The following is a 27,004-nucleotide window of genomic DNA, read 5'->3' as shown; positions in this document are numbered from 1 at the left end:
AGAACTGTTAAAATTTGTTTATTTGTTAATTAGTATTAGAATTTCGCTATGCAATTTTAAATATACCAGAAGTCATTAGGCAAAATCATTTTGGTACCTTAATTTTGTCGCAAAAAAAAATTATTTTACTTTGAAATAAAAACCTAACTTTTTTTGTAACGAAAAAAAATCCTTGTTAGATTTTAATGCAAGCCCCTTCCGAAACGAAATCTTTTCAACAGGCCTGTTAGCATTGCATGCATTTGTAGCCCAACGTCGATAGTTTTTGAAACCAAAAAAAAAAAAAAAAAATCATAGTAGAATGAAACCCATTAGAAAAGGAGGTGAATATGATAAAAATGAAAGGAAAAATAAATTACGGGCGAGCCGAGTTCGGGAAGCGGGTGGGTTGAGTTTTAAATGGTAAAAAATTGTATATTTCGATTTCCAGCAAAACAACAAGTCCTATGGAAAAAAGATGTATTGCAAAATTGTATATAATTAAAAGATCATCTACAACTACTTTTGTATTGACAATTTTTTCACATAACCTCGAAATTTATGTGAAAAATTCAAATAACCAAGTTTTGGTTTTTTATTTTTATCTTTTTCAAAAAAAATGTTTTTTTTTCTTCTAAATTTGGTGAAAACTTACCTTATTATGTCCCAAATACACAGTAATTTATATGATTTAAAATATTAATTTTTTCACCTTATTTTGACTTAATATCAGAAATACACCCTATTTTTCAATCGAAAATTCACGTGTCAAAATATTAACTTTTTTCAAAAAGTCGATGGGCATTTTGTTCGTTGAAATTAGTGATGGGAAATATCGAATAAAAACTATCAAACTATCGATAGTTGTAAAATATTCATTTATTCGATAGTTTTAAATCATTCATTCATTCATTTAGTTACTATTTTCATTCGAATAGTTTTTTCATTCGAATAGTTTAGTTAATATTTTCATTGGAATAGTTTTTCATTCGATAGTTTTTTCATTTGAATAGTTTTTTTATACGATAGTTTTTATTCGATAGTTTGTTCGATAGTTTTATTCGATAGTTTTTATTCGAATGAATGAATGAACTATTGCTAGTTCAAATCATTCGATAGTTTTCATCACTAGTTGAAATCTCTACTTTCTGAAGCCTGGTACGCAGATCGAGCTAAATTTTAGCCGAGATAAAATTCCCATGCAAGTTATCGATAATTTGTATGGGATCCATTTTAGCTCGGCTAAAATTTTTCGATAATTTGTATTGGAGCTAAAATTAAGCTCGAGCTGCGTACCAGGCTTGCATTAGTATACAATGGAAAATGTTCTCGGAAAATGCAAAAAATGAAAAAAAGCTTAAATTCGAATGTACAATTTTGGCTTATTTATACAAAATTTACTCAAAAAAAAAACAAAAAATTCCATGTTTTATTGATAAATGTTACAGTTTTTGAGTAATTAAAGTGTAAATTTTTATAAATATGCAAAATTGGACATAATGATTTAAAAAAAAATTAATTTTTTTTTTTGTTGTTTGTACATTTCAAAGTGATAAGAATTTTGAATAAAATTAACTCACTTTTTGATGAAATATACGATATTTATTAAATCAATTGTTTACAAAAAAACGGCAACGCCATATTTTCGTTCTTATAATTTTTTGACAAAAATTTTGTTAGAATTACTTAGATTATTACGTACATCAAATTTAATCGAAATCGTTAGAGTCGTTTTCGAGAAAATTGCAATACCTCGAAAACGGAGATATTAAAAAACAAAAATCAGTTATAAATAGAGCTTAAAAAGACTCAACGCATTGGGAGGAAATTTTTCAAAATTAATTTTTTACGCCTAATGATAACCTCAGTACTAAACAAATTTTTTTTTATATTCTATTGTTTTGTTCTTGCCTTTTTTTACAAGTTTTAGTTTTCGATAACATATTTTGACATGAAGATAAAATTAATTTCTGGTCTTGGTCTTGGTCTCTATATTTTTTACTCCTCCCCCACTCCTTTAAAGGATTTCGAATGTTATAATTATTTTCGTGCTATATCACTTTGAGTACCTATACCTACTACCTACATGTAGTATGTTCAATGAATTGCATAATTAATTTTAATCAGCCCTAAGTACATGTACCTACTTAATATTATGTTATCTATATCGTAACACACAATCCCATGAATTCCTTCAATAATGACAAATACAGATAATAATTACACTTGGCTTTCTCTCCACATGTGGCATCATAATACAGATGAGGGCAAACATTTTCAGATCACAACCCTGTTCATGTTCATCCTACAAATATATTCACATATACAATAAAGATGCTTTTATTCATTGGATCGCAAGTATACACATATTTGTGTAGGTATTGCTCGGTGTTGCATTGATATACAACTGAATGGTAAAATATTGCATTCCCTCATAGGTATATTGTTCACTTTATTGATTCTGATTTTAACGGAAGGACGAAAATTTTACCAATTGAATGTATCAGTGGCATATCTATAGTTTTATATCAGACTTTTAGATTAAAAAAAAAGCCAATTAAAAATGATTTATACATATCTTTTTGGCAATGCAACTTATTGGTTGCTAATATAAATGAATTTTACAGATGCCGCCGCTATTTTACAAAATGTTCGTAACTATGTGAGATATGTCCTTAATAACGTCAAAAATGAAAATGAATAGAAATGTACGAAATTAAATGATGTCGTCTATCGCAATACGTTTTTTTTAACTCAAACTCTACAAAGATTTAATACCTACGAGTTACGAATTTGTATGTTATATATAAATTTATATATTATTTGATAGGGTCAGGATAAATTTTATGTTGGCCTGTAATTTGATTTTGTTTACACTGATAATTTTTGGGATTACATTTACCATCAAGTAGGTAGTATCTATATCGAGAGTACAGATATGATGAATTGGATGCAAAATTAAAAAAAAAAAAAAATGATCAGCTGAAGCGTAATGTGCACTGTGCAGTCATGCATACGAAAACTATACATATACGCATCCAACAAGGACCTCCTTATCGATGTAACTTTTTTTTTGTAAGTGCATATTCTGTTTCGGTATCCAGTTGCACTTTTTTTTTTATTACCACCTAGCTACTACATACACATATTTTAAAGTAGATACTGGTCATATAAGAGCTACTATTGATGAAGTGAATGAACTATAACAAATCTGTTATTAAAATATTATAACGTTGAAATTTTTAAAGGCCTTTGCTCCTTATTCGATCAAGTTCTATTTCTTTTGCTTTCAATCGAAGCATATTCATCTCTGATGACACTTTTTGTACCTTATTTAAGTGCCGGACAGGTTTTGAAGCAGAAAATGGCATAGAAACGAAAACTTTCTTTACAAAAAATAACAACTTTAGAACGTAATTACCTTCTTTAGGGTAAACCGTAAACCTCTTTGCCAAAAGAAATACGTTTTAAAAAATTTCCTCAAAATCCATTAAGTGCGACACATAAAAAAAGGTCTTTTAAAGCTCTTTTCAGAATTGAAAACTTAAAGTTTCTTGGAGGTCTAGTTGCTGAGTTATTTCCAACAAAATTTTCTTACCTTCGAAATCAGATAACTTGGAACTAAAGTATCGAATCAAGTTTTGATTAACAGATATAAGTTTGCAGTGAACACGTTTATACAATCTACATAATTATATAGACACAAAAATAACAAATTTTAGGATTTTCGAAAAAAAAAAAAATTAAGTTTAACCACTTGCCGAAAAAAATACCTTCTCTATGTCCCCATAATTGTAAATGTTGTGAGTTGGTTTCTATAAAATTCCACTTCCAAGTGAAATTTCGAAGGAAAAGGAGAAAATTAAGTTTGGGTGTGTCAAAATGCTAAAGTATGGAATTTCCAAATGTAATAGCTTTTAAAAGTTACATTACATATCAAAAATAAATCCTGCGTTTACAATTTTCATTTTAATTAATATATATTTGGCTCGTACAAAATATAGGAAGGAATCGAAGAAATTTGAATTTTTAGAGATTTTTGAAAGAAATGTTTTTTTTTTAACTGCACCGCACAGTGTGTCGTCCCCTTATGATAAATCACTTTTTTTTTTTGTTAAAAATTAATATTTTTGCTATTAAAATATAATTTAGAAGTGTCAACTCATATGAAAACATATTTATCTTACAAAATAACCCAGGTTATGTATTCAAAATAAGCTCCGAAACATGAGTACCTCGGAAATCGAAAATATTTTGAGGAATTTATGGGAATCTTTGAGAGTGTATATTTCACGTTTGGTAATTGTTTGAAAAATTTTATTAATGTTATTTTGTTTATTTGAGTGTTGTTGTAAAACATATAACAAAAAAAAATAAATTTATAAAATTATATATGAGTTATTAAAATTTCTTTGATAAATGGCCAAAAAAAAAAAATTTAATTTTTAAACTTAATTTAAAAAAAAATATATAAAATCATATCGATAATTTTTTTATATTATTTTGCCTTAGGCCTATACTTAATATTGGCAAAGTTTGGTCTGCTTCTGTTTGCGATTACCAGAGATATTCACATTTATGTGCTACGAGTCAAGTACTCAAAATAATTCATTTTTTTAAAAACATCTTCAAGGGGATCACAAAAATGAAAAAATCGATGTTTTTAATAATTTTTAGCCATACACAAGTAACAAAAAGTTGTTTATGTAATTAAAAATATTTTAAGTATTGTTTTCAACACGAAAAAAAATTATATTTTTCTGCATACTAAATTTTTAATATAATTACTTGACCCGGCCACGCTCTACTGTGTATTATAGCGTTTTTACCAACCTCGCCGATATAAGAATTTACGAAAATGCAAATAAAACGTTATTTCAAAATTTGAAATCGATTGACAAAAAACTATTCGAGATTTGCTATGAAACGCAAATAAACCTACGATTTTTTTTTGTATAGAGAAGATAAACAAAACAAGTTGACTTCAACTTAAGATTTCTCAAAGTAGAAAAAAGATATTGAAAAGATTTAAACGAACTTTAAAAGAAAACATTTAGTTCTTTTAGAAACTGTCACAAATTTATTTAAAATAAATCACCACGTTCAAGAACATAACCTCAAAAACTGTTAAAAAACGACATTTCAGATTTTCTAACAGGAATATTTCAAAAACGTGATATGATAGAATTTTTCTGACTTCGGATTCTAGTTCAGCACACCAAAAACCTTACGAAAAGTATATTTTTGTTTATATATAAAAAAAAATTAATTTTTCTCACAAGTGGCTTCTTCAATAAATGTTAATTTCATAAATTATACTAAAAAAAAAGTTTTTTTCTATTCCTGCCATAAAAACACAAAAAAAGATATTAAAACTCCAAAAACTTAGCTGCAAGTATTTATGATAAACTTTTGTATGGGCTCGAAACACTGTGCGCCGTTTGAATACAAAAACAAATATATTAAATATATATCTTTATAAGAAAAAACTTTTAAGCTTATATATTTTGGAATTTAACACTTAGTAAAGAAGCTGCGAAATAATATGCGAAGGAAAAAAATACATTTTTTCATATAAAATCGTTTTTTTTCCTAACAACTTGAACCGATTTGAGCGAGCCAAAGACGAACGATATTATGAATTTTTTTTACATATTATTAAACCTTAGACCCTAATAAAACTTTTGACCACTATTAAATTGCAAAATTAGAGTACTTACTTTTTTTCGAATATACAAAAGTGACACACCCTAATGTACAGTGCACACATGTTTATGCACCGGTACGAAGAAAAGCCATAGGCAAGGTAGGTCAAATAATCGAACTTTGTAGATCTTCTATGTGATTGGGACAGTCTTATTCTTGGATATAGGTTCCCACTTTACAATAACAACTCATTCTTTCTTCCGATGACAACGATATGACTCAGTCAGTGGTTTGAAATAGTTTTTTTTACAGGCGTCCGACGACGACGACGACGTCGACGTGTGACAACTAGGTGTATGACAACCCAGGCTGGACACACTACAAATATCAAAAACACATAAAAATATTCTTTTTGATTGATAACCTGTGTCAAAGAAAGGACCTTTACTATTCCATCATAATCAAAAGACTTGGCATCATTAATTTTCCTCTTTTCATTTTCGTTTCGTTCATATTTATTTTAGGTTTTGTTTCTTTTTTTTTTTTTTTTTTTTTCTGCTCAAGCTGTCCTGTTGCAACGTCAACTTATGCAGCTAATTAATGCCGACGGTTAAATGACATAACCATTTTTGTGTACATGATTGTGTTCGGGTTCGGATTCGGGTTCGGGGGTTGGGGTTAGGTTTAGGTTTTTGATATGGGGCTTTTATGCTTCTGTTATAGATATATTTGATTCATTCAGCTAACTCAGCAGCGAGCGCCTTGCCTCTACAATCATGGTCGAAGTTATTCAGCGCAATATAATTATATTCTCATACCCAAACCCGAACATATGTACAAGTGGTTAACGTGGTCTTGACTTTACGGGTGATGTGATGTGATGTCTCTCCCTCATCAGCCGCACTGCGTGTATTTGAAATCAATTCTACAAAAGGGAGGATACCCTAAAAGAAAGTGAATAATGCGGAGGTGGAACGTAGAAATAGTCTTTCTATTAACTAATTTGTTGAATATATACCAACCACACCCTACTACCATTTTAGTTTATCCCGTAACTGCAGGAGTGCCCCATCCATGGCACTGGCACATGGATCGACCGTTTGAATTTTTTGCACTGGGGGATGTAAAAGAGCTTTACCCCAGTGGAGCTCTATAGCGGAAGGGGGAAATGGGGTGGAAAATTGTTACCCTTTCTTGTTTTTTTTTTTTTTTTTTTGTGAAGCAAACATACTACCTTATAATGTGTATCTATCTAATAACGTTAGCCTACATGAAAAGCATAAAAATGGCATTCCATTGGGTGATGAAAGTGTGGGTTTGGGCGGTTAATGGACAGTGGCGGCAGCGCGCGGCACACAGTGGGGAAAAGGCGGAAAAAACCCAACTTTCGGAAGTACGATTTATTTTGATACTGCACGTGTTTCTAACAGTAAATTAGTTGAAGAATCAGAAAATGAAAACTGTTTTTCAAAACAAAAATTGTGGGCCTGGAGGTTATCGCTCAAAGTTGAAAAATAGTGAAAACTAATAAAAATACAAGTAGTTTCAAAATGATCCATTTACCGTATAATTTCAAGGTTTGAACCAACTTTTTTTGTAAATAGGCTCAAAATAAATTGACAAACAATATGGTACACTAGTTTAGCGAAAAAGAATTGAATACGATTTTTTTGACAAAAAACATTCCATTTTAGTGACTTTTTATGTTCACATAAGGTTTTAACTACTTCCTCTGTTTGCCTCTGTTGGCGAATAGGTTTCGTTAGATAATGTTAAATCTCAGCAATAGTTTTCAAATAGTTTTCACCCGAAGACGTCCGTATTCGGTTTTTATAGCAATTTCAATCTGAAAAAGTCATTCAAAAAAGCAAAAAAAAAGGTAAGGTAAAAAAGAAATATGCAGCTATTTTCGCCAGACAAATCTTTCAAAATGTATTTTGGTATGCTGAATCTGAATGTGAAGTCCGTTTTGCTAAACAGCCCAAAATTTTTGATAAGATTGCAAAAAAAAATTTTAAACCCACAATTTTAAAGTTTTGCCCAATTTAGTCGCTGTTGGGATCAGGAGTTTGTGTTAATGAAACCTGCATTGCACATTTACCTATTAAAACAAATGTTTTTTTCACTAAGCCACTTTTTTGGCTTTATTTATAACTATCGGAATCGGAATACAGTAAAACTGGTTATTTGAAGCCTCTCTTATCTTTAGTTCCACTTGTTTCCAAAAAAAGGATGGAATGATTTGATGGAATGTTCCGCTAATTGAAGGAAAAGGTTAGGCTTGGTAGCCGTTTAAATTTTAGAACTAACCAAGGAAAAAAAAGTTTCCAAAAAAGTTAAATTTTGAAAAAATGCCATACCTACCGTTTTTGGATATTTTTCCTTTTTTGAAAATTTTTTATTTTTTTTTTATTTATGTAAAATTTAAACGGTATTTATGAATAAAATGTTCAAATAAACTCAAAAGAATTTGATTTTTCTAAAAAAGCGATTGGAAGTAAGTCATTTACAGCTGCAAAAATTTGATTTCAGATTTTTTAATATAATTTTTTTCTGAGTGGACGTGGCTATGGGTGGTCATTGATGTAGGTTTGTCTTGCTATTAGCTACCTTTCCTGCAAATTTCATGAAAATTGGTTCAGTAGTTTAGTCTTAATTGAGTTTTTTCCGGTCTCCCATACAAGATGCCCCACTGTGCGGCAGGCGGCTGATGGGTGGTTAGATTTGTATGAAAAAGATCCTTTTTTTTTTTTCTTTCTTTTAATACCATTGCTTTTCATGTAGTAGGTGTATATTGTGTTTGTGTATGATGTCCTTTTATTGTTGTTGTGGACAGACATTTTTTTTTTTTTTTCACATCGCTAGCCAGCCAACGAGCAGGCGAATACAAAAGAAATGGTTTTCTTTTACCGGAAAGTATCTCTTTTATTTTTCGTTTCCGTAGCATGAGTTTTATTTTTCTTTTTTGTCAAGATGAAAAGTATGTATAGAAATTCTCGGACTGCATCCGTTATTCTTTCATTTTTTTTTTTTTTTATTAAAAAAAAAAAAAAAAAAAAAAAAAAAAACAGGAAATGTGTATTTTGTTTGAAGTGGTTATTGGACTTGAAGCATTTAGATATAGACAAGAACATAATTTTTTTTTTATTTCAATTTTCATCTCAATTCAAAATATGAAGAAAAAAGATTTAATTTGTAGACCCTTTATAGTATTTATAATGACAGTTAACTTTTTATAACTTATAGGACCCTTTTATGGTTGTTAAATACGACATTTTTGCAAATATTTACAATTTCTAATGAATTGGTATTACTGTTATTAATATTTTTGGATAAACTTTGAAATTTGAGAACTATTTCATATCATTGTCAAAAAAAAAAAACAGTATTTATCAAATTTTCTGGATCTTATTTAACCCCGACTGAAAATGAAATTTGATACATTCACAATCTTTGCAAAACGATCAAAAATCACAATATAATTCTTAATTATATCTAATTTATAAACGAAACGCCAAAATTTCTTATATTTATATTAATTTAATTCCTTAATTTTTCATACCTAATTAAAAAAAAAAAAAAAAAAAAAAAAAACATTTAATATAATGAAACATGCATTGAAATTGTGCATTAAAATAACTTTATTTGAATTATTTACTTTTATATCAACACTAAAAAAAAGTAAAACACACTTAATTTCAAATCGAAGGAAAGGCAAGCACTAGTAAAGTTTAAACGAAAGAGCTGATGTGCAAACTTGAAAAAAAAAAATAAATACAAATCTCGGCCATTCCAAAGTTATCAAAATCATTCACAATTCACAAGAAATTAAATAATTTATTATTATAACGCTTCCTTAGTCCGTTAGATCGTTTTTTGAAGTTGTACTTCTTTTGAGGTGTCAAAGAAGAAATGTCAAAGTGTTCATAATTGTAAAACTGTTTTTTTTTTTTTTTTTTTTATGGTTTGAACAAACTAGGTGAGTTTGTCTGAGTAAGAAATATAACTTCAATCGCGTGTACATGAGAACACACACTCTTTTTTTGTGGGCTATTATTTCTAAGCTTAACGCTATATTATATTCAAATATCGATTACCATCGCCACCTGTTCTTGCAAATCAAGGCATTTAATATCAATTTTTCACCTGTACAAGCACACACATACACACGACCTCCGGAGGCCGAAGAGCGACATAAAGTCTAACAGAAATACAATCTGCAAAAGATCATAGCGTTTAAACTATAAAACTACGATAGACACATTGTCCTTTACCCATAAAGGGTATCAATCATCTAAGAATACTAGATTTATCCATGCTGAGAATACAGTAGCCACGTGTTGGTCATGATGAGACCCACAACTATTCATAAATATCTAAACAACGGCCGAGACCGAGCAAAGCGACGACGTCCGTCGCGTCGTTGGTCAGCCATAAAATATTTTTTCAAACTTGCTGCTTCTGCAACACCTTAAGGCTTAACCATAAGCAAACTCAATTTAGTCTCAAATTACGTTAATTTGAATATTATCTTAATAAAACCAAAAAAAAAAAAAAAAAAAAATACAAAACGCGACAAGCAAATTTAAGAAGCAGAGCATTCTTTTATAAACATCAGTAAGGCACCAATATCTTGAAGCTCCTTAAACTAAGGTGTTGTTTAGTGTTTTATTTCTAATTGGGATCCAGCAGCAGCCATCATGGTAAACAAGACCAGACCAAATTCATAACTACTATATACCCAGAAGCCAAAGCCAGGCCCAGAAGCACGAGACATTGTGATTTTTTGTTCAACAAAAGTGTTCATCGTTTTCATCATCATCATCATCATCATCATCATCATCATCATCATCGACGTCGTCGTCATTCTTCATATACTTCCTATGGGCTATGGCATTGTTGTTATCTGATATGGTTATGTTAGTCCTTATTATTCACTTGTTGTTTTTCTTGTTGTAGGAGAAGTTTGTCGATGACGATGAATTCCATGACAGACTCCGACTCTGACTACAACTCCTTCTCTTTCGCTGTTTACCGCAAAAGGCACGAAAAACATGAATAGCTAGAATGCCTTTTGGTAATTAAAAGAAAGAAGAGAAAAAAAAAAAAAATAATTGCTAAATCGTTTGAAAATTTACTTCTTTTTTTTCAAGCCGTGAACTTTGAAAAATGTATCCAATTTCATCTAAAAAAAAAATTGAAAAAAAAAAAAAATCTACAAAATCTATATCAATTTAAACAGCCAACGCAGACGGCTCAATTAAATGCCAATTACTCGTACATATCACTTGTGATGAGCTTGAAACGAGCAGCTTTCATCTCCAAGGATACACTCCTTTTTTATATATTTATTATTTGTCAGATTGCTATTGCCACCCGTTGTTGGCTCACACATTCAGAAAAACAGATTATCTGTTCTTATCCAAAACTGAAAGAGCAGTCAAGTGTTTGGGCTTTGGATATACCTAGATAGATAGATAAAGTGCCTATAGATAGAAATGATATTGAACGAAGGGTGTGCTTATTAACTCAACAGCGAACCGAACAGTTGACACCCTCACTCACCTTGTATTCATCAGTTGCGTTGCGTTCGTTCGTTACGTTACGATAGCAACACCCTTTAAAGTTTTATTCATCATTATTTGACAGATAAATAGGTATACACGAAACACGAGTTAGATTGCCATTTAATTTTTGTATCTTTTTATTCTTAAATTTATTGACCGTGAGGTATATTTTTTTTTTGCTCCTTTTGCAGATATCTTTTCCGGGGACGTCTCGCATCCGAACTCGCATGAGAGCACGTCTGATGGAAATTCCGATCATAACTCGTCGGGGGATGAAGATTCACAGATGCGTTTACGTTTAAAAAGAAAATTGCAGCGCAATCGAACATCATTTACCAATGAGCAAATTGACAGTTTGGAAAAAGGTAAATTTATTATTTATTTTTTTGATATTTTTTCAAAAAAAGATATTCACCCATATTGCGATTCTGTAAACTTTCTGTGTTTTTAAAACATTTGATATAAATAAAATATTGTAATTTAAACTTTTATCAACTATCAATTGATAGTTGTTGTTAATCGCAATAAGAGTGGTGATTATTTTGTATTTAATTACTTATTAATTAAAATTTTTTTCTTTTTTCCTTTATTCTTAACAGAATTTGAAAGGACCCATTATCCAGATGTATTTGCAAGGGAGAGATTAGCTGAAAAGATCGGTTTACCAGAGGCACGTATTCAGGTTTGTTTTTCATTTGGTTTTTGTTCTTGGGTTGCTTATTTATAAATTGTTATTATTTTTTGTTCTTTATTTATTTAAATTTATTATTATTTCGTATACATGTGCGATTCAGCTGTGTTTATAAAGACTTACTTGAATAACGTTCAAGATTTGTAAAAAAAAAAAAAAAATTATGCAATAAGCACTAGGGTGGGTCAAAAAAATCGAAATTCTTTTTTTTGAATTGGTACTCCGAAAAATCGATTGCTAGACAACTTTAGAATATACACACCAAATATGAGCTCTTTATATTAATGGGAAGGTCCTCCGCTTTGCAATTTTCCATTTTTACATCAAGCTTCTACTAAAAAAATATAATTTTTTTATTAATTGACTTTTTAGCGAATTTCTTTTCATATTCTTGTAGGAAATTGAACGCTCTACAAAAAAGGCCTTATACAATTTTTTCGTTTATCTAACCGTTGAATAGATATTTGAGGTCCAAAAATCGAGAAAATCTTTGAAAATTCGTTTTTTGTTCTTAATTGTGTAACAAATTGAAAAATTATAATAATCAAACGCGCAAGACATATTCTTGTTGGAAATTGATTGTTCCACAAAAAAGGTCTTATTAACTTTTTTAATTAATCTAACCATTCTAAAGATATTCGAGGTCAAAGTTAACAAAAAAATATAAAAACATTTTATATTTTTAAAAAATTTCTAATTCACTGAAACTTCATTATTTTTAAATTAGCAAGATATATTCTTGTAGGGGCTTAAACGTTCTACAAAAAATTCCTTGGAATGAAATTGATTGCTTTAACCGTTTAGAAGATATTCGTATCCAAACCAATGCTCACTGATTTCAATAGTTTTCTTATGACCCGTATGCATTGCGATTTGGATACGAAAAATAAATAAAAAAAACCCGCTCCACCAACTTGTACGGAATTTCAGTTAATGTTGTTAATGTCAAAATAATGAACACGGAATAGAAATTTTTGATCATGATGCGGATAGGGTACGGGCGGCGGCGGCGCACAGTGTGGGAATTCGCGAATTTAGCGGAATAAAATTAATAACGCTTGCATTTTAAATTTTGTTGTAGTTTTTTTTGTGATTAGTTCATTGAATATGTGTATACAATCAAATGTAATTCACATTTTGGTGATATTTTATTTAAGTTTTTGTAAAATGAGCTTTGAAGTGACAGGTTATTTTCACCAAAAAGTACTTTTTTTTGAAAATCATAATTTACAAAAAAAAAATTTTGAGGAATGATTTATTGTTTAATTTTATGACAAATATGAATAAAATAAAGAAAAAAGTTAATTATTATCAGAATTGACTAGGTTTTTTGCAAACCGATATGTCAATGACGTTGTTTATGAACTAAAGAAACTATTCTGTAAAAGGCTACTAAAACGTACAAGATACTATTTCAAAGGATGTTTTAAATTACGTAGCTTTATTTATGCACAATCAATGTTTTTTTTTTTTAAATTGGTAAGTGTTCTGTCACGAAATTTTTCTGCCATACATCATCAAGGATACCAAAAATTAAAAGAACCGTAAACTTCCTGTCGAAAAAAAATCAGTTTAACTGGAATAGACAATTTGTTTTTACCAATCGTGTTATTCTTGTAAAATAAAAAGCCAATTTGAATTTATTTAATTGTTTTTACTATATGTTTTGTTTTTAATGTAAACAATTTCACCCTTACTAATTCCTTTTTCCACTTTTTCGCAAACTAACTGCATATGCAGTTGAAATTTCTTCAAAGCTAAATGAGTCTAAGAGGCCTTGTGCTTTCTTCTCCTTCATTTTTTCACAGCACTCATTAAATGATTTTCTAGGTCTACCCACACTTGCAGAATTCGAAGGGGAAGGAATTTCGTAAAAAATTTGCTGTGGTATTACTAAATAGCCACTGAGCCAGGAAGCATTTTTGCATTCAAAGCTTTCACGGTTCCTGTTTTTTGACCATAATTGATCTAACTTAAAACAAGTTGTCCTCACAGACGGCTTTAATGATTTAACTGCTTCTTCAGAAAACGTTATGTTACCAAAAACATTTAAAACAAATGACATAACTGCCTCAAAGCGCTTAATTTTTATTTTTGAGACCCAAACATCAAATATGTCCTTCTTTGTTATTTGGAAAGACATTCTTTAAATTATATAATACCGAAATATTTTGTAATTTAAAAGGATAGTTTGCTAATTATTCAAATAACATACCACATTATAAAAAGACGAAAATTAATACTCCACAGTACATATACACACAATAACAAAACACAGCACTTATAACAAGTAAAATTAATTTTAATACCGATTTTCAAAGTATCAAATATCAAATTTTGTGAAAAATACGCGTTAAAGGCACTATTGCTCGAAAAATAAACAATTGTTTTTTTTAAATTAATTTATTTTTATTATTATAATTGGAACACCCTTTATCAGATGTAATACTTTTTTTATTATTAATTTATAGTTTTCGTTTTTAATTTTTAAAATAACTTAGTTCTTTTTTTTTTTCTTACTGTTAACTTTGAATTTGAACACCCTGTATTTTTATTGGAACTATTTTAAAATCAAATTCACAAATTTTTTGAACACCCTGTGAAATAAAAAAAGTTTCTAATTTTATAACATTCTTCTTCTAACAAAATACCAAAAAGTTATTCGATTTTTACGGTATGCCATCATTTTTTTTTTTTGATGGTCATTTAGAAAAAAAAAAAAATATATATCATAACAAAATTGGGGTGTCAAATTTTAGTGATTCTTGATAGATAATAAATCAAGCTTTGCATTGAATATTGTCTCTAAGCGGAATAACGCGGAATAACTAAAGTTTTGCCATAACAAAGGTACAAAAATCGAAAAAAAACACATTTTTTTAACTTCAATCACCAAAACAAAAATGTAAAACACCCTGTGAAATAAAAAATGACTTACATAATTATACCTTGATATTTAGAAAATATAAAAAAAATAAAACTTTTATTAAAACGCACACCAAACGCACGAGAAAAAATTAAGAGCAAAGTAATCTCTTTCACCAAATAAACAGAAAAAAAAATCGCCAACTGCAACTTCGAAGCTATTTTTTTTTTGTTTACATGATCCCCACCTATCAATGCTTTTGTTATCACTTTCTACAATCTATTAGCTTTAAGAAAAACCGGTTTTGGCATCAAACAAGACAAGTCATTTTTCGAATTAAATTCCGCTAAATTCGCGAAATCCCACACTGTGCGGCGGCGCGCGGTGGTGCGGCGGAATAAAAAATTATAATAAATAATAGTTTTAACTATATGCCTTTAAGACTTAAGGTCTTTTAAATGCACACTGCACGGCACTATTTAGAAGGAATAGAAAGCTAGGAAAGAGTTTTTATTGGTACAGTGAATTGAGTTGCTTGGTGGCGTCCAAGCTGAGGGATGGATAAAAGAATGTGGCCTTAGGCAGCGCAGGGTTCGATCCCACACCTCTGCACCATTGCCATTTTGATAATGGTGCGGCTGTGGTGCGGTGGCTCTAAATAAACCGTGCGGTGGTGGTGCTGCGGCGGGATTTCGTTTTTACTCAGGTTTGCACCATAAAGTAAAACTAGAATGATAGGAGTCTTTTATAAGGGCACTTAAGTTGCTCAAGGGAGAGAGATTTTTCTGTTTCTGGTAATATTTATGTTTTGTCTTTGTTGATATTGACGGCGCAGAACTAGACATGGCTTTAGATAGCTTGTTTCTGTAGAAACTGTTTTACACGGCTTTGAAATCAATGAATAGGTAATGAAGAGTATTTGAGTATTTGAAAAGCTTAGCCTCTAGTCCATCAGCTCTTGCTATCTTGAAATGGCTACCAAACGTTCGTCCAGTTGGTGGTTGGTGCCCTAAATAATCCTCCAGGTTGACTTTTCCTGACCGCTCGTATGTGTAGATTTTTGTTTTGATTTTTCCACCATTTAGTAGCCGGTTTATGGTCTCTCCAGAGTTTAAGCGTTTATTCTGCTTTTCTGTTTTCTGTTTTTTTTTTCTGTTAAAAGTGCACTGCATCTCATCAACTTTTTGCCGTTCAATCTGCCCTTTCTCTCTTTATAGAGCTTTCGGGATGTTTTTGTCTTATTTTGGAGATATAGCTAAATCTATAAACTTCCAGTTTAGCTTTATTTAGCTTGAATACAGCTTTGGATCGAACTAAGCTATTTTCTGTGTGTTGCTTCTGGCGAATTCTAAGACCCTTGATGGCAATCTGGCAATTTTTGCTGTGTTATTTTGAGTATATTTTATCACAATTTTAAGGATTTCTCACAAATTACCTCCTGTGGGTCGATGTAAGCTGTGTCCTGCTGGAAGATTATGCCTTCCGGCTATCATCTTTAAGGGTATATGGGTCAAAATTATGGAGGTGGAAAATTTGATGTCCAGGCATTTTTTTTTTAAATCAAAATAACATTTATTTAAATCTTTTTACTTATTTACCAATTTGTTTCGGTTAGAAAAGTTTCCATTACTTTTTTATTGCATCTAATGTACCCAAAAAAAAGCGTTCCCGGGCATGTCCATAACTCAAAAACTAAAAATCAAATGGCTTAAAATCACATAAAAGTTAATTATTTTTTGAGTATTTCTTTTCTTCACACTAAATATACACAATACTCTTTATTAATTGGTACATCTCTTATCAGTGTTGCCAGAGCCGGCTATTTATCTCCAAACGGGCTCCTTGAACTTTTAACTCGCTTTTGGCTCTTTTCATTTTGAACTTGGCGATTAACGGCTCCTTCAAAATCAAGGCAGTTTATAGCAAAAATCCACCAAAAATATGAACAGACACACAATTTGCATACATTTTTCATTTGATTTTCATTTAAAATTTAATTTTACGCCCATAAAAGAGCATGAAAACCAGAATATATCAACAAAATGAAAAAAAAAAAAATTATACTTGAAGTCTGATAAGCAAAAGTTATTTGAAAATTAAAAAAAAAAAAACTTTAAATCTCATGCCACAAAAGTTTTTTGCGTATTTTTGGACCATTATTGAAAGCGGCTATTTTTGGCTCCAAGATTTTTCAAAATCTTGGCTCCTTGCCTCGAAAATATTCTGGCAACACTGTACTGTACTTTTACAAAAAAATTAATTTTTGTTATTTTTTATACATTGATAAAAGTTGTCCCAAGAAAAATGACGCATAATACCAACATTTATTAATATTTTAATCATCAAAGATACAAAAGAGTGCTGCAAGCAGTTTTTATAGTTAATTTTATATAGATTTGTCATTCCACACCTTTTTTTATGGATAAATATATAAAATATATGTTAGAAACTACTTTTAGTTTATTAGTTTATTTATTTGATCATATATTTTACGTTATATTTATTGATGTTTGGGCTTAAATGATCCGTTTTATAGATGCAATTAATTAAATAAAAAAATTAAAAAAATTAATTCATATTTTACCCAACGTTTCGCTAGTAATTTCCAGCTTCTTCAGGGGTTAATATTTATTATCTTTAAAAACAAATTATAAAAATTGTGGTTTTAGTCTATTATTATGAAATCAGTTGAAAATATTTTAATTATTTAAATGGTTAATTATTTACAAAAACAAAACCACCCACACAAAAAACAGATCAGCATAATGTAGTATATCAAATACCATGCAAAGGCAACAACAACAGCATGTGCAACATGGTATACATAGGTACAACAAAACGTAAGCTTGCAGTAAGACTATCAGAACATGAAGCTGACATAAGAAAGAAGAGATCAGCTACAGCACTCTCGCAGCATATGATAGAGAATGATCATCTCGCAGACTTTGACAATGTAACAATATTAGATAAAGAAAACCGCACCACCACTCGCTATACATTGGAAAGTCTGCGAATACAACAAAAATCAACAACAACAATGAATCATAAAGAAGACCTAGACAATATCAGCTCGATATATAGTGTTGCCATAAGTAACAACAATTGATCTGTGATAAGAAGTGATATTAGGCTTAAGTTTTGTTGTCCAATGAATGTTAAATTATTAATGTGTTGTTTATTAAATGTTAATTTATTTAAAATAATGTAAATCTCAAAATTCATTAAAAAAAGTAAGTGCTATAGACAAAATAATTAACCATTTAAATAATTAAAATATTTTCAACTGATTTCATAATAATAGACTAAAACCACAATTTTTATAATTTGTTTTTAAAGATAATAAATATTAACCCCTGAAGAAGCTGGAAATTACTAGCGAAACGTTGGGTAAAATATGAATTAATTTTTTTATTTAATTAATTGCATCTATAAAACGGATCATTTAAGCCCAAACATCAATAAATACTTTTAGTTTCATTTTTAAGTACCCTACATCAATTAACCCTTTCGGACCCAGCGTTACTCTCATGTAACATTTTTTTAAAAATTCGTAAAAAATATTATATTAAACAAGTTTTTAGGTTTTGTTGGCTTAATTGAAAGATAATAATGCTTAGTTACTGGATTATTACAAAAAGTTAGTTTAATATCATACATTTAATTTTTTTTCTATAGAAAAAGGGACTGAAATTCACATTTTTTTTTTTTTGCAAAAAAAATTTTTTTTAAATATGGTCATAATTTTGAAAAAAAGATATAAAAAATCTTAATGCAGAAAGTGTTTTGTTTTTTTTTTTTGCTTAGAAGAAGAAGCATACATTATAGTTTCATAAAAAGTTATTTTCTCAGTTCTCCGACTTTTTTTGGTGGTGATAGGCAGTGCATGTTACTTACATTGAACATGAGAATAACACATTAGTTTTGCTATTTATTATTTTGGAAAATAACTTTTTGCTATTCATATTTCTTAGTTGTGATGTTTTTGACCCGATAATACCGAAAAAAACATTTTTTAATATTGATTTTCATACTTTGGGTTCGAAAGGGTTAACCGTCATTCCGGGAACGCTTGTTTTGGGGTATAGCTAGAATGAAATTTAAATTTGTTGGTGAAATCGATTCCACTAAAATATAATCTCCTCAAAAATATTTCGTTTTACTTTGTGACATAAAAAATAAAAATAAATTAAGGTCAAAACGTCATTTCCGGGAACGCTCTTAGAATCTGAATAAAAAATGTAGTCTTACACTCATAATTTTGCAGTTTTTGGGTATATTTACTCAGTATCCTATCTAAGTATGGCTGTAATAAACAATTTTATAAAAAAAAGTTAAAAAAATTACTTATGGCCTAAGTGTTTCGGAGGTGCATAAAATCATTTTTTTGTAAAAATCGGTCTCTGTCCCAAGAAATAAAGTTATATTTGATTTATTTAAGACCTACTATCTTAGTATCTTATATATATATCTAATTCTCCTGTGCGTTTGTTTGTGACCCTACTCCTTCCAAACGACTTGATAGATTTTTCTGAAATTTCATGGGTGTGATAAGGTCCATCCGAGACAGGTTTTGTTTCATAATTGGACCCGGTAGGTGGCGCTGTTGTCAAGTTATATGCAAATTCCATATTTGGAGTCCGAAAGACTGTATAGATTTTTGTGAATTTTTGTGTGTGTGATAAAGTCCATCCCAGACAGGTTTTGTGTTATAATTGGACCCGGTAGGTGTCGCTGTTGTCAAGTTATAGTGAAATTCCATATTTGGAGTCCGAAAGACTGTATAGATTTTTGTGAATTTTTGTGTGTGTGTGATAAGGTTCATTCGAGACAATTTTTTTTTATATTTGGACCCGGAAGGTGACGCTGATGTCAAAATATAAGCAAATTCAATATTTGGGGTTTAAAATCATTCAACTGTCTTAAGTTGGACTTGACTTCATGTTACTTGGCTTTTAAGATGAAATTATAATCTAATGCACACTGCTAACGGGTAATAAAATTAAAAGAAATGAATGAAATTTTTAAAGAATGAGTGACTTAAATTAATGTCAAATAAATTGAAAATTCAGCGATGAAATTTGAGATGTCGCCACAAGTGTATTGGCAAATAGCCGTATTTCTTAAAAGCCTAATTTTTGAAGTGCCGAATTTTTAAAAGGCCATTTTGAAATATTTATTGAAAAAAGTTTGAAGGAGTTGAAAACTAATTTTGTGGTGCAATACAGAAGTGAGCATTTTTACAATCTTACTTACATAAGTTCTGAAGTGAAAGTTTAAAAGTAAACTGATTTTACTAACTAAAATACTACTGAAAACTTACAAAAATGTGTTAATAACCTTATTTCGAATTCCAAACAACCAAAAATTCAATCTGCATTGAAAAAAATTTGCTACTTTTCCGGAAGATTTCGGAAGATTCGATCTTTTCAAATCTCTTTTTGAGACGGATTCACATACATTTTCACACACACTACAATATACAATTGTAAAACGTCAAACCAAACTATAATTTGAGACAAAACAAAATTTAATAAACCAGAGCTTTTATTGGATAAAAATATAGAAATTTAAAACATGAAATCATTTCAAAATTGTAAAAAATATTTTGTTTGATCTGTCACTAGGACACACATAAATTTACAAAAAAAATTACTACTAATTGAATTTCCTAAATAGCCAAAATGAATTTTAGCAGTTTGTGCTCCAAATATCAACCGAACCAAGTGAACCGATTTTTTTTTTTGTATTGGATAAGTAGTGTTACACATTACAGGGCTAAAATTTGAAAATAAATAAAACTAATTTTTGGGGTTTTGCGGTAAATTGAAAAATATACATTTTTTGTGCTGTGCCCATTCATGAGCAGACAAATTAGGGCTAAACAAAGTTGATTTTTCAAGAAGTCGGTCATCGAAATTTCCCACCTCCATGATTTTGACCCATATGTATGTGTACTTTTAGTCTTCAAGGCATCACTTCGCAGAATCTCGAGAGTTTATTCTTCATTATCAGTTTTCATAACTTTTCTAAATGTAGAAATAAATTGATAGTTGTAAATTGCAAATCCGAATCAAGTAGGCATAATTTTATTAACTTGCAGTAAGTTAATCTTGTATAGGATTATTTATCAACCCCCAATTTAACTGTTTATTGAAAAACTTGTAAAATTGCATTTCTAACACCAAACTAATCAAAAAAAAAATAATTTATTCCTCAAACGACTCACGACAATGTCACAATATAAACACACAAGTCCAACTCCACTTGAACAAATATTTGCAAAAGAACTTGCTATTAATTAGGAATCAGCAAACACAACAAGTGCAAGTAAACAAGAACAATTTGTAAAGCAAAACAGTAAAAAAAAAAAAATATGCTTCCCCCTTTCCCAAATGTAGAGTAGGTACAGCAACTCATCTCTTCATTATTGTTTTCAAAAAAAAAAAAAACGGAAGGAACATCATCATAAATCATCGAAGTGAGTGAATTTTCAATAAATAACAACTATATACAACAAAAACAAACAGCCCGAATCCGAACCGAACCGATCCGAACGTTACCATCTTATTCAAGCATCATAATCAAGCTAGAGTAAAGAGGGATGGGAATGGAAGTTGAGAATATAAAATTATGACTATATGATGCCTAACATCGTAATAATATTTTATTATTTTGTTGATGTCGCCCTCACGGGAGTGTAAACACTTGATATACACTTATTTCCATGGATTGAAAGGACTGTCAACGCGTCCCGTCCGTTCCGTCGCTGTCACAATTGCAGCGCGCTGCGTGCTCTGTGCCCGTTAAGCGAGTTTTCAGGCTCTAACTTTAATATCAGCCTTAGCAAAAGAAAGATGAATTTTGTTGTTTAAGAGCCATAATTTGTAATGTGTATCCTTATGGATAAATGAATAAGGGTGACTTAACAAAATCGTATTATTGATTCCACTTGTCCGTATGACAAAAGTAAAAATTGTTGTTTCCATTTGTTTTGTTTTTTTTTTTTTTTTGACCCTTTAAACCGGGGAATGACTTTTATTGAATGAGCTCGAGAGACGGGAAAAATACTATAACGAGTAGTAATATCCCTAAAAGTCCTGGGAGAATATATACAAAATAAAAAAGTAAGACGACGAAGAAGAAGGGTTGACATCCGTTAAGTGCTTATGATTTCTGATAACAACTGACTCTTCCAAGGGGGCACTCGCACTCTGCTGATGGATTTTATTGCTCTCGAGTGCAAATTGTTTTCTCCGCCGCCGACGCATATCCAGAGGAAGTAATAAACGCTTGACAGTTGACACAAAGTGTGTTACAAGAGGCGCATGGATTTATTTATTATACTTATTGAGTTTTTGCTTATTTAAACAACTTTCGTTTGGTTTTTAGTATTGTTTTGTATTTTTTTTTTTTTTTTTTTTTTTTTTTTGTTTATCATATTTTTGATTGTTAGCTTTTTGTTGTTGTTCATAATAATAATAGGGTTGTTGTTGTTGTTGTTCAACAGGTTTGGTTTTCAAACCGGCGCGCTAAATGGCGACGAGAGGAAAAACTACGAACCCAACGTCGTTCCGTTGATCATGTTTCAAGTGGCAATGGATCCAGTGGAACAGGTGGTACTGGTGGAAGTGCCAATGGTGGTAATAATGGTACTGGTGGTGGCGGTGGATCAGCAGCCAATGCATCAAATAATAATGTTGGTGAAAATACAAATGGCGGAGGTGGCGGTGGCGGAGGAGCTAGCAGTAATGGAACTGGTGGTACAGCTTCAGACGTTAATCCTAGCGGTCATACGAATTCAGCAAGTCCACTTTTACAAGCGGTCGCACCTCGTTTGCCACTTAATTCAGGTTTCAACTCTATGTACTCATCAATTCCTCAGCCTATTGCGACAATGGCGGAAAATTATAGGTAACTATCATACAAAACAAAAAAAATAATAATAATTTTTTGATTTAATTTATTTATTTTGTAAATATTTGCAGTTCTATGACATCATCGCTTGGTTCAATGACAACCTCATGTCTTCAGCAGAGAGATAGTTACCCGTATATGTTTCATGATCCGCTCTCTTTGGGCTCACCTTATGCAGCGCATTCACGTACACCCTGTAATCCGGCTGCAGCCCATCAGCAGCCACCACCACAGCATGCAGCATATGGTGGTGGTTCTGGTGCGAGTAGTACTGGTAAATATTTTATTCATTTATAATATTGTTTATATAACTCGCCAAAACACAACCACATCTTTCTTTGAGGCATAAAAATCAAAAAAAAAAAATGTACATATAGTAGAACTTTTTTTAAGCTTGATTTTTGAGTTATCAGGTTTTAATTTCTTTTTTGATTTTATTATTTTGGGGGTTTTAGTGAATTATTTACTGAGCCACTGTACAGTAATAAAAAAAAAATGTATCACTTAAGCCTTTAGAGAAGTGGCATTTACTAACAGACGAGCAAGATGCTTTCTTTAATACCTTATTTGTCAAAATTCCATAAATATTTTAGTAGCTATGACGTCACGTACATATACTAGTCAAACACATACCTGTCCCTCCTTCTGACTTTTCCATCAGGTAAAAATAAGATACGTCACAAATTGTCACACCCGTGACAAATATTTTTGATGGTTTTTCAATCTTTTTTTTGTTTTTTGTCTTATTGCAAAAGAGAACGTACTTAAAGATTAATATTTAAATATATCTTATATTTGACAATTAATTTATAAATTAGCTATTTTGTTAGGTCACACCCGTAACGCAATTAAATCATCACATTGAAAAGGAAGGTACAGAAAAGTTAACATTCAAATACATTCTGAAAAATAAATTAACTGAATTTCTCATTTGAAAATTTATTTTTTTATGTAACGCCCGTGACACAAATAAATTTTGGCATTGAAACTAAATCAAGTACCTACCTACTATTTCAAGTATCATAAGCATGCTTTAAATACATCCTATATTTGATAATTAATTTATTAATCATTTGAAAATTAGCTATTTTGTTAGGTCACACCCGTAACGCAATTAAATCATCACATTGAAAAGGAAGGTACAGAAAAGTTAACATTCAAATACATTCTGAAAAATAAATTAATTGAATTTCTCATTTGAAAATTTATTTTTTTATGTAACGCCCGTAACACAAATAAATTTTGGCATTGAAACTAAATCAAGTACCTACTATTTCAAGTATCATAAACATGCTTATCTAAAAAGAACATCATGTATTTTATTTAATTTTTCAAATAAATTTGTCATAAGATTTTGACTAAAATACATAATTTTAATCCTCTTATAACAGACAGAGAAAACTTATTTTCCATTAAATATATATTTTTTTAACACCCAACTATAAAATTTAAAAAAAAAATGGAATAAATCTAAGTTTATCCAAATTAAACTATCAAGTGTTTAAAAGTCTAAGTCAGTGACTTTTTTTTAAACCCATCACATATCAAAATTTAAAAGGAAGCATTTTAAAAAATCATAAAGACCCCTTTCATCCCTCTCTTTTCTTAGGTGTCATCTCTGCCGGAGTTTCTGTACCCGTACAAATCCCATCGCAAGGCGCTGACCTTGGCGCCAACTATTGGCCACGGCTCCAGTGATCCGCACTTTTTGGGCTGCCTCCACAAATTTTATCGCAGGTTAGCCCAATTGCTGCCCCTGGATCACCTCATAGTACAACAACCACCAATAACATCAATACAGGATCACCTCATCCGACCTCAGCAGCACCATCCACCCCACCATTAGGTCTAACAAATAACAACCAGCACCACCTTCATCTTCACCAGCAGCAGCAGCAGCAGCAACAACAGCAGCAACAACAACAACAACAACAGCAACACCACCTTGCTCAGCAACAACAACATCACCATCATCTATTGCAACAATCTTTACACCATTCACAGCAACATCACCCCACCACAAATCCAGCTTTGCTTCATCACACAATTCATCACAGTGATCCACAACAGCATCCACACGAGGAGGCACCATAAGTAAAATGTAACAAAATTTTTAAGAAACGAATTTAAAACTAAAAAAAAATATATATATATATAAAATTATATTATAAAAAAAAAATAATACACAAAAAAGCATCATAATTTAATTTAAAAAAAAAAAAAAAAAAAAAAAAACTGTGTTATAAATGAGCTAATTTTAATTTTTTTTTTTTTATATAATTCCTTCCCTGCATCTTAACTTATAAGTACCCACCGCACCCTTTTTGTATTTTAATTTACTTCTCTGTTATTTATTATATACATAAATTTGTATATATTATATAAATAAATCGTATTTGTATTTTAATAAATGCAATTAATGCTAGCTTAAATTAGATTTTAAGTTTTAACATAATTTATCGAATTAAAAAAAAAAAAAAAAAAAAAAAAAAAAAAAAAAGAATTATCTAAGTCTAATGCTAGTGATCTAAGTCAAAGGTTTTTTTTTTATGAGTTTAATCTGGAATTTAAAAACAAAAATCCTACTTTTGAATAATAAACAAAAATTTTAAAAATAAATAAAATAATTTTCAAAGCTTAGTGATGATGAAATTCGTTTATGGAAATTAAAAAAAAAAAAAAATGGTAAGTTTGTTCTCAGTTTTCAGTCAATAGTTTTTGTTTTTTTCGAATTCTTTATTTTATTCACTTTTCCGTTTCATTTATTTATCTTAATTATACCGAATTCTAAAAATGTGCTATTCGTATGCTTCCATTGTCCAATTTGTTTCTCTTATTGTATGTAAATGATTTGATTTTTCTAACTAACAATTTTACTTCTATAAGGCTTTACCGATGCTAATTTTGTTTCTGTAAGCTTTCATAGTTTATTTATAAAAGTTTGAATCCTTACAAGGATTTTAAAAAGAGCTGGTTAAATACACTTTAAAATAGTTTCATTTGATAATGATTAAAGTAAATTGAATTTGTGTACCAATTCTGCAATTTAAAACAACTTTATGCAAGCTATTTTATCGGTTAGAATTAGAAGCAATTTCAATTTTTCTATTGTTAACGAAACTCATCTGCTGGATTCGGTAATTTGCATAGTTTTTTTTTTGTAAACAAAAAAACACACACCTAACTCCAAAACGAATTACTGTAAAAAGTACTTATAATAAGCAAAAACAAAGTAAACAAAAATAAATTTACAAAAAAAAAACTCAGTTGTGTCTTAAAAACTAACAAAAACAAATATGATTTAAATAACAATTTGCATTTTCTTTAATTGTTCATGTTGAAAAAATAAATATTGTTTTCTCTCATTTAGGAAAAAAAAAAAAAAAAAAAAAAAACAAAAAACTAACAAACCAAAAGACGTGTATTTAAATAGTTACATCAAGTGTTACTTGGACTTAGTGTGTGCAAGAATATGAGCAATAAATGACAAGCAATATTAAATACGATTTAAAAATCCTAGATCGCTTTTAAACATCGCATCTTATTCTTATATATACTAATAATGTGTTTTTCAATTTTAAAATATATATTTTAAGGATTTCCTTTATTCTTGTTTCCACGCCAAGTCATCCAAGTTAAGATTTTCACCTTGGGGAATCAACAATACAAACACAGAAAAAAAAAAAAATTAATACATAGCAATTTGATCTTCATTTATATAAATCTCCCCATTTGTGTCAATCACCCTGTGTTCGATGTAAATTTATTAGGCTTAAGTCCTTATTGATCGTTAGAAAAAGAAAATTTGACATTTGAAAAAAATATGAATTTTCTTAAAGCTAAGGACAACACATACACACACACACACACACACATACACACTAACATTTAGGTAGGTACGAGTATGAATGTGTTTTTTTCTTATTAGGAATACATAATAATATATATTTTGTAAATAAAAGTTAATTTATGTAAAAAAAAAAGAAAATTGAATTCTCAAACAACGCGTAAAAAAGCAACAAACAAAAAAAAAAATAATAATAATATAAATAATAATAAAAGCAACTTGAAGCAATAACAAAAAAAAAAAAAAAAAAAAAAAATCAAATATATACAGCCGTACTTCTATGTAACACAAACAACGTAAGAAATTCTATAATTTTGTGAAGTTTAACAAATTAAAAAAAAAAAAAAAAATTGTTAACATTTGTAATTAATTATATAAGATCTCTTTAAAAAAAAAAACACACACATAATAAATAAAAATAGTTAAACATTAAGTAAATTCAAAACAAGAGAAACTGAAAAAACCTCTACCATAGCCCAACGCCCTCTACATAA

At 29.9% G+C, this 27,004-nt stretch overlaps 1 protein-coding gene across 6 annotated transcripts in view; it reads left to right on the top strand.

The window, feature by feature from the left end:
- Nucleotides 1-24,876, top strand: part of LOC129920502 (paired box protein Pax-6) — a 113,580-nt gene extending 88,704 nt beyond the window's left edge. For 4 of the 6 annotated variants that reach the window (XM_056001777.1, XM_056001778.1, XM_056001776.1 and 1 more), the window contains 5 exons: nucleotides 11,384-11,557; nucleotides 11,792-11,874; nucleotides 22,257-22,660; nucleotides 22,735-22,937; nucleotides 24,246-24,875. In XM_056001777.1, coding sequence (XP_055857752.1) covers nucleotides 11,384-11,557; nucleotides 11,792-11,874; nucleotides 22,257-22,660; nucleotides 22,735-22,937; nucleotides 24,246-24,361 — 980 coding nt within the window. In that variant the 3' untranslated portion in view covers nucleotides 24,362-24,875. Of the gene's footprint in view, nucleotides 1-11,383; nucleotides 11,558-11,791; nucleotides 11,875-22,256; nucleotides 22,661-22,734; nucleotides 22,938-24,245 lie in introns of all 6 variants that reach the window. The other 2 variants (XM_056001779.1, XM_056001780.1) reach the window with 2 other exon arrangements.
- Nucleotides 24,877-27,004: the final 2,128 nt, after the last annotated feature.

The sequence above is a fragment of the Episyrphus balteatus genome, chromosome X, assembly GCF_945859705.1.
Source record: "Episyrphus balteatus chromosome X, idEpiBalt1.1, whole genome shotgun sequence".
Lineage (NCBI taxonomy): Eukaryota > Metazoa > Arthropoda > Insecta > Diptera > Syrphidae > Episyrphus > Episyrphus balteatus.
Note: the sequence above shows the minus strand (reverse complement) of the source record. Positions and strands in the feature narration are given on the sequence as shown.